The sequence below is a fragment of the Ipomoea triloba genome, chromosome 2 (assembly GCF_003576645.1).
Source record: "Ipomoea triloba cultivar NCNSP0323 chromosome 2, ASM357664v1".
In the NCBI taxonomy this organism is placed as follows: domain Eukaryota; kingdom Viridiplantae; phylum Streptophyta; class Magnoliopsida; order Solanales; family Convolvulaceae; genus Ipomoea; species Ipomoea triloba.
Window position 1 is genome coordinate 25,835,197 of NC_044917.1, and position 9,100 is coordinate 25,844,296.

A 9,100-nucleotide genomic window follows, 5' to 3' on the forward strand; every position below is an offset into this window, starting at 1 on the left:
GTCATGGCTTCGCTGAAGAAAGAGTTGGTTTTTCTCATCCTACAATTCCTAAATGAACAAAAGTATGAGAAGACAGCTCGATTGTAAGGATCTTTAAGATTAATTACTCAAAAACGTTGAAACATTATTTGTTAATTCATTATTTATCATATGTGTTTTGTGGTTCCTTTTGAAGATTTTAATTAGGTTGATCTTGTGATTTTTTTATATTTTATATTTTATATTATTAAATCGAAAACATAGGTTAGAAGAGGAGTCTGGATTGTTCTTCAACATGAAGCATTTGGAGGACATTGTATTTAATGAGGAATTGGAAAAGGCAGAAAAGTATTTATCTGGTTTCACCAACATAGACGATAACCAATTTTCCAAGAAAATTTTCTTTGAAATTAGAAAGATGCACTATTTGGAAACACTCGACAGGTAAATAATATCCTAATTATAATTTTTGAAACGTTGTTAAGGATTTGGTTGATTTTTCTATTTGTGTACTTTACATGATTAGTAAGGTCTATGTGTGCTTATAAATTTGAATTTCGTATGTAGAGGAGATCGCACCAAGGCTCTGGAAATTTTAACAACTGATTTGCAAGTATTTTGTACTTCCAACAATGACGATTACAGGGAGTTGATAGATCTTTTGGTGATCAAAAATATAAGGTGCTCAATTCCTTTTGGTTTTCTTAAATAAAGTATGTAGAGTAACTAATTTGGTGCATATGTTGATGGTAAATATACTATACAATTATAGGGACAATGAGCAATATTTGGATCCTAAATCTGCTAGGGCTGTAATGCTCGCCAACATTAAGAAACTGATTGAAGAAAATCCAACTTTTCATGATAAGCTTGAGTTTCCTGTTGTAACAAAGTCGAGATTGCAAATATTAATCAATCAAAGGTGGGTGAAATAAATTTTTAATAAATGAAAGTTTCAAGAATAATATAATTTATGACCATTATTTTATTAACTCTGATCTTTGTATTTCTTATATTGCAGTTTGAATTGGCAACACCACCTTTGCAATAATCGAAAGCCCAAACCTCAAATAAAAACCCTTTTTGCAGACCACACTTGTAAGCAACAAGATGATGCACAAGCTTCATCATCTACCATTACCAAACCTCCCATATTTACAGCATCACCTAGACCTCAGAGTGAATGGATGGCCAATAATCCGTTTTTTGTGCCACACCAATATACTTCTGGTGGACCAATTACCTTAAATAGTCCAACAATTAATTATCAGATTGCAGATTTTGAATCTACACTGAACAGGTTGACACAACAGTTTGCGATACCCCAAAAGGTACTCAATAAGTAGAGGAATTTAAAGTCAATTTTATATGATTTTGACAACATATTGTATTAGGATATACTAACGTAACTCCCTTAGCTTGTATAGTTGTATGTACTGAATTTTAGATTATTTAATTTTTAATTGAGTTTTGTTAATCATTCTTATAAAGTGAAAATGAACGATTGCAGGTCGACAACTACACTGCTAGCATATTGCCAACCGCTACATATCCTCCACAGAACCAAGCAAAATATTCTTTTAATGACATTCCAACAATTGTTGTAGCAAATATGAATCAAGGCACAACTGTTAAAAGCATGGATTTTCATCCTTTACATTAAACTATGATTCTCGGTTAGTTTACTAAGCCACTAACTACTATACATATGTCATGCGGGTCATTCTTGTTTTCGGGTACAACTTTATGAAAAAATGTTGAGATAATATGCAAAATAGTCTATTGCCTATACCACAGTTCTTAAATGGACTAAACTGAGTATATTTTTTCATAGTCTAGTGACCACTTTTGTGTGAATTAATAGTTAATGACCAATTTGAGAATTATGACAAAATTATGACACATTTTGGATATTAACTGAAAAATATTATTTGTATCAATTATTTTTCATGTTTTTGAAATGTTGCTTACTCAATCATTACTTAAAAAAGTGTTTACATGGGAGGTTTGTTACTAGTCACATTATATTTTATAATTGCTCTTTAGTTGGAACAAACAACGGTGATGTTGCAATATGGGAGGTCAGTAGCAAAGAAAGGATTGCACTCAGAAATTTTAAACTTTGGGATATTGCAGCTTGTTCAATGGCTCTACAGGTAATACCACAATGTATAAATCTTAAAATAAAATAGATGTTTTATTTTTATACTCAATCCTTATTAATTAAAAGAAATGTTGTAAGTTATGTATCTATTATCTACAGGTTTCTTTGTTCCATGAATATACAGCTTCTGTCAATCGCGTAATTTGGAATTTTGATGGGACTCTTTTTGGTATGCATTAAATCTAAATCTTTGTTCTAATGAATAGCAAAAACATGCAATGAAAGCTATTTGGAGGTACTAATTTCTTTTTGTTCATTAAATGGACGCTATTTCTATTACTCAGGGGTTTCATATTCGAAGAACATTGTTCATTTGTATTCTTATTCTGGCAACAATGAAATGCAAAATCGCCTTGAGGTTTGTGTTATAACTTTCTAAGTGATCGACCAATTAGATTACGTATTTAGTTGTTAGTGTCTAATCTATTCTTAATATATATGTTTATGGGCTTTTATACATGATTTATTGTGGCTATGGATTGTGTTAGATTGAAGCTCATGTTGGCAATGTAAATGATTTGGCATTCTCTAGTGCAAGCCAGCAATTGCTTGTTATAACTTGTGGAGAGGACAACATGATTAAAGTATGTTTTGTTTAATAAACCATTTCAGATTGATACATGCTATTTGATAATTATATGGAGTTAACTAAATTTATTTGTGTGGTTAGGTATGGGATATTTTCTTTGGTGTTAAACTGTACACTTTTGAGGGTCACAAATCACCTGTTCATTCGATATGTCCCTATGAAAAAAATGGTTTTCTGGTAACTCACATTATTTAATTTTCTAAATATGGTTTGCATATATGATGTGTTTTTTCATTCAATTATAATTTTGCATTATTATGTACATTAGTTCATCTTATCCACTGACGTTGATGGGAAGATAAAGTTAGGGTACAAGGTGCGATGAACTCAATAGCTAATTATGATGCTCCTGGTTATGCATGCACAAGAATGACTTATAGTGCTGATGGGAATAGGTAATGTTTAATTTGTTGATGTTCCTTCAACTCTTATTTTACATATGTTCAAAAAGGTTAATGTAGATACTAAGGTCGGTTTAATTTGAAATAATTAATTTTATGGTTTTAATGAATTGCAGGCTCTTCTCCTGTGGTACTAACAAATATGGCAAGTCACACTTGGCCGAGTGGAATGATAAGAAAAGAATAGTGAAGTGCTACTATCTTGGTCTTGGGAAGAAATCTGACGAAATTGTACAATTCGATACAGCAACTAACCAAATTTTGGCGGTTGGGGATCAGTCTGTCATCAAGTTTTGGTACATGGATAACAAAAATCAGGCAACATCTATTGTAGCTGATGGTGGATTACCGGTAAGAATAAGTAATTTAACTTTTTTTATTTTCTTCAATCCACATCTTGTTTTCTCTTTAATGGATTTCATGTATTGTTTGAATTATGAACTTTCAGGCATCTCCTTGCATCCGGTTTAATAAGGGAGGCACATTTTTGGCTGTAACAACAAGTGATAATGGTTTTAAAATTCTAGCAAATGTTGAAGGAGTTAGCTTGATTCGTGCCATTGGTAGTCATGTATTTAATCTTGTGTAGCACCCCAAAGATAAATTGATATCCGTAGATCATGAGAGGGAGGATGTGGGGGTTTATATTATGTATTATATATAGGTATGTATCGTCTTTGCTAACGATTATACCAACTTATTAATTAATTAAGTTATTTTGTCATTTTTAAACAATGCATGCAAGTAAATGTTGTATATATAATATAATATAATAATAAATTGTACACACTTGCACACGACGCGCACATACAATTACATAATCTCCTACACACATATGCACACAACACAGATTGTTCAAATAACACGCATCTTGAGATTAAAATAACTATATAATTACATAGACAATATGCATAATAAATAATATACATTAATACTTATAAATAGAGTTTATAAACTTTAACTAACACGGTTGGCGTGGTAGTTCAGCACCTCACCCTTAAGCATGAGGTTGGAGCAAATTATTTGACCAGTCCCTTACCACTTAGTGTGCTGACCGTTGGGTCGGAGGATTAGTCTTCTTTTGTCAATATATATGTTTATAGGTTTTTATACTTGATTTCTTGTGGCTATGGATTGTGTTAGATTGATGCTCATGTTGGCAATGTAAATGATTTGGCGTTCTCTAGTGCAAAGTTGTGGAGACGACAAGATGATTAAAGTATGTTTTGTTTAATAAACCATTTGAGGTTGATACTCTATATATATATATATATTTATATTTAGTCAGTGTTGCAAAAATCTAATCGGCGCTTAGGCGCTAGGCACTGGTCGATCATCTAGCGTATCACCAAAATCGGTGGTCTAGGCGATCGACCGGCTAGGCGGCTGAGTCTGTCGCCTAAGCGACACCTAGGCATCTTTGGCGCCGACTAGGCCACCTAGGCACGGATTAAACTGCATAATCGGCGAATTAGCTATTGTCCTTGTTTTTTAAAAATGGTTATTTCACTCAAAATCACATTGTTTTGAGGTAAATAACTCTAAACTATTCAAATTCTAGATTTTTTAGGTTAATATTTAATACTTTAATATTAATTAAAGTATTAAATAATTTATAATTATTAAGTCAAAATTAAGAAATTTTAAACAAATAAAAAAAATATTAATCGCGGTCTAGACCCTCCACGAGCGTTTTGGGAGCCCCAACCATGTATATAGCAATCATTATACCATGGATCATGGTTACAAAACGATGTCTTTTTAGTAAGTAGGAGAAACGGTTACCGTAAATCGTAACGGAGCTCCGTAATTGATACTACAGTTCATCTCAAAAGATACTGCCTCACATTTGTTTTTATATTATCGAATGAAATTGTAGTTATATCAAAATGTAACTGTAATTGTGTTGAAATGTAACTGTAGTGTATATAAATTGATATTGAATGAAAGTATAGTTATATCGAAATATAACTCTAGTTGTGTTGAAATGTAACTGCAGTGTATTATAAAAGAAATTGTAGATGGGTTGAAAGTAAACTGAATAACATGTTCACATATTTGAGTGTATAGTATCGAATGAAATTGCAGTTATATCGAAAAGAAACGGCAATTGTGTTGAAATGTAACTGCAGTGCAGTGTATATAAACTGATAGTGAATGGCGCAGAAGGAAGGCCGTTTCACCCGCCTGATTTCATTAATCAAAACAATGTCGTTTTGATGCGTGATCCACGGTAAAATTTGCGTGCATAATGTTGACACTAGTCGAATTTGAAGCAGCACGTGTACGTAGCGAGAATATAATGAATGGCACTCTCTTATCTCTTAACACTTCCACGTATCTACTAGAAACATTCTACACGTACAGATTCTTCCCAACAAGTCTTCCTTATTTCTCCCCTCTCTTCCATAATCTCTGCAATCCACAGACTCACCTGAAACTATGCAGGCAACAAGGGAAAGCCATAGCCAGAGCCATGAAGCTCAGCCCAAGAGGCTGGCAGAAAAGAAGGTGATGGATTTAATGCACGACAAGAGAAGACTAGTGGAGGTGCCCTACACTGCCACGCTGGCCGATGCTATGAATACCCTTTTGACTAACCGGGTGGCCGCAGTGCCCGTGGCTGCGCCGCCGGGGCAGTGGATTGGCGCAGGCGGTTCCATGATTCTGGAGTATGACAAGCGCTCTGGCGCCGCCAGGAAGCATTATATAGGGATGGTCACCATGCTTGATATCTTGGCTCACATCGCCGGCGAGGGCGACGATGATGTCGATCATCTTGACCAGAAACTGGCAACTCCGGTGTCATCTATAATCGGTCATTGCCTCGAAAGTCTCAGCTTATGGACACTCAATCCCAGTATGAGGTAAGTTCCCTTCAATCAAACATACAAAATGAACTCTAAAATCTTTTTGAATTTTATTCTTTTAGAACAATAAGATTAAAATAAAATTAAAAAAAAAAATCTGATTAACTAAAGTTTAACTTAGTTAAACAATTAATAGTGGTCAAACAAGTTAACGTTGTCTATAAATTAAACTACTATTTCACTGTAACATATTAATCTTGTATCTATAGAATTGGCTTTGTTATGAGAGTTTTCTATTGGCCCAAACCGCTATTTGACTGGTACATAATAACTATATATTGTAGGGAAATTGACTGAAACATGAAGAAATGGAGAGCAATCGACAAAAAATGACATTTTTCAAAAGTTACAGAAATGGGTTTGATGGGCGTATTTTTAAAAAGTAAAATAACAGTCAAACGCTTTTGAGAAACGAGTTTCTGATCCCACCGGCATTTGCCCCAAAAGTATTTTACATATATTTCTGTAACTTTTGAAAAATGTCATATTTTTGTCAATTGCTCTCTATTTCTTCATATTTCAGTCAATTTCCCATATATTGTACTTATGTTTGATAAGGTTATAATTTGTACTTGTTGGTGATGATATATATATTGGGATAGCCTTGTGGACTGTATGGAAGTGTTTAGCAAAGGCATCCACCGTGCAATGGTACCAATAGAGGGCCAAGCGGAGACCATAGCCGGCGTAGAGCTAGTGGAGTCCGCATCAAGCTACCGAATGCTGACACAAATGGATGTGTTGAAGTTTGTAATGAGAGAACACGACAACCAAAACGAGGAGGTCAAAGGTATAATGTCTCATCCCATCAAAGACAGCAAGCAGTTTCAAGCCGTGACCGATACTGTTTTCGGTGTCACCGATCAAGCCACAGTCATCGACGCCATTAAATGCATGAGGGCTGCTTCACTTAATGCTGTTCCCATCGTCCAATCTTCCAACACCATCCAAGAAGATCACAGACAGCTTGTTAACGTAAGTTCATCTCATCTAAACATTGTTCAACATACTCTCAACAGGATTGTGGAGGATAAGTTATGCTAACTTAGCAACTTATTAGGTAAAAGGATCGGTCCTTGGGCCTATAAGAAGCCACCCTTATAAGACAGAGGAGATGTTAAATATAAATGTAATCTAACCTGAATTGAATTTGAACTTAACTAGATGCTACATATATATGTAATTTAACCTAAATTGAATTTAAACTTAACTAGTCATGATTGATGTTTTTTCAGTTGTGTTGCATTTTGTACAATAAAGTTTGCTCATTATTCTAAACAATATGAGAATATAAACTAATTTATAACTTATAAACTGGATGCGCTACCTATTTATAACTTATAAACTGGATGTGCTACCTACTAATCTACTATATGTATTGATTGTATCCTTACGATATAGGTTTTATCTAGCCAATCTAGGCTTAGAGTTTATGAACAGACAATTTCTAGTCATTCCGTTTAATTAAACTATTTGATAAGTTTACTCAATTCGCACCACTTAATTAAAGTCTTAATATATACTCCATCTGTCTCATTTTACCTGTTTTACTTTTGTTTTTAGTTTGTCTCAAAACGTTGTTCTATTTTCAAAATTGAACATCACCATCATTCTACTTTTCTCAATTTAGCTTTATCACTTTTGCTTTATCTAGTGCTTTTATTTTTAAAAGTGAAAAAGTAAGGGACATAATTGAAAAGTATACTACATTTACTTTAATTTCTTAAAAAGTGTGCAAAAAGCAAATGAGACAACCAATTCGGGATGGAGAGAGTCTGACACTATAACCGTCATGGCTTGATTTTGCATCTTTACCCATAATTTGTCACTTAGGACTTAATTATAACCGAGCTTATCTTTGCTAAACTCTGTTGTTGTAATGGTTGCAGGGCAAAAAGAGAAAGGTGATCGCCACGTTTTCTGCGACGGACCTAAGAGGATGCCCGATATCACTTTTGGAAACATGTCTGAACTGGAAGGTGATTGATTTGCTGCTGAAGCTGTCGGAATCCCCTTCACCTGAAACCGCGGGGGTGAGGTCGTCGTTGAAGGAGATTGTAGCTTGCAATACAGAATTCACGGTGGGGGAAGCAGTGGAGAAGGCGGTGCGCAACGGGGTGCACCGTGTGTGGGTGGTTGACGGCGGAGGTTTGCTTCAAGGGGTTTTCTCCCTCACTGATATGATAAGAGTCATCCGCCTCTGGATGCTTTCTCAGCCCCTCAGGAGTTAGAACGTATGTTTCGGTACGGTGTCCACTGTAATTTTGAGTTGAGTTTCTATAATGTCACTCTTAGACGTACAACATGTGTGTTTAGTACTGTAGTTCATGTTCAGTCCTTACAAGGAACACCAGTCCACTGTAATTCTGAGTTTCTATAATGTCACTCTTAGACAACATGTGTGTTTAATTAATTAGTTATAGAAAACGAAATTAGAAAATAAAAATCATGTAGTAATAATACATATTGTCAAATGAAATTGGAGTAGAATTAAAATTATATTTTAGTATAATTATAATGAAATTAATGTTTAGAAATTGAAACTAAAAAATAGAACAATGTCAAAATGCAACTGAAATCTATAGTAATTAGATTGAAATTTGTCAAGGAACACAAGTATATGTCACGGACTAGAGTCCATGATCTAAAAATTTTGTATCTGTTGTTGACATATTTTGTAATACAGTAACAGTTTAAGTGCTTGTAAATAAATTAAATGCACATAGTATATATATCAATTACAGATTGACAATAACATGGTAATTACACACATGTTAATTGTTAACACATAATATGCAAGGTAGACTTTGGTCTATGATATAATTTGACCACAAGGACTTGGCAATATAATTTAGGTTGTATTTGACATGACAAAACTTCTCAAAATTTACCTTGCGTCGCATAGCGCTAACTTAAAGATCAAGACTAGAGACATTAGTGTGGAGACTCAAATCACACTGAAAAGATGTATGAAAATAATGGCAAGGATGTTAAGGAAAAGAATGTCTGGACTGAATTTCTTGTGCACACGTTAAGATTAGAATCTAGTTGATGGGTTAATTACTTGACTCTCAATTTATCTCGACAGAGATTTTAT

The 9,100-nt window shown here is 34.1% G+C and overlaps 1 protein-coding gene and 1 pseudogene across 1 annotated transcript; both read left to right on the forward strand.

The window, feature by feature from the left end:
• The first annotated feature begins 3 nt into the window (after nt 1–3).
• Nucleotides 4–4,351, forward strand: LOC116010983 (annotated as a pseudogene).
• A 1,249-nt stretch (nt 4,352–5,600) lies between these two features.
• Nucleotides 5,601–8,373, forward strand: LOC116004926 (SNF1-related protein kinase regulatory subunit gamma-like PV42a). The gene is made up of 3 exons (XM_031245131.1): nt 5,601–6,000; nt 6,606–6,978; nt 7,893–8,373. Exons 1-3 carry the CDS (start codon nt 5,648–5,650, stop codon nt 8,232–8,234), a joined length of 1,068 nt encoding a protein of 355 aa, XP_031100991.1. The 5' UTR covers nt 5,601–5,647; the 3' UTR covers nt 8,235–8,373.
• The last annotated feature ends 727 nt before the right edge of the window (nt 8,374–9,100 follow it).

Bases quoted from the DNA above. Each gene is read 5' to 3' on its own strand.
- LOC116004926 (XM_031245131.1), top strand. From the start codon at position 5,648: ATGGATTTAATGCACGACAAGAGAAGACTAGTGGAGGTGCCCTACACT. The intron at 6,001-6,605 runs GTAAGTTCCCTT...ATATTGGGATAG, and splicing joins ACACTCAATCCCAGTATGAG to CCTTGTGGACTGTATGGAAG. The intron at 6,979-7,892 runs GTAAGTTCATCT...TAATGGTTGCAG, and splicing joins ATCACAGACAGCTTGTTAAC to GGCAAAAAGAGAAAGGTGAT.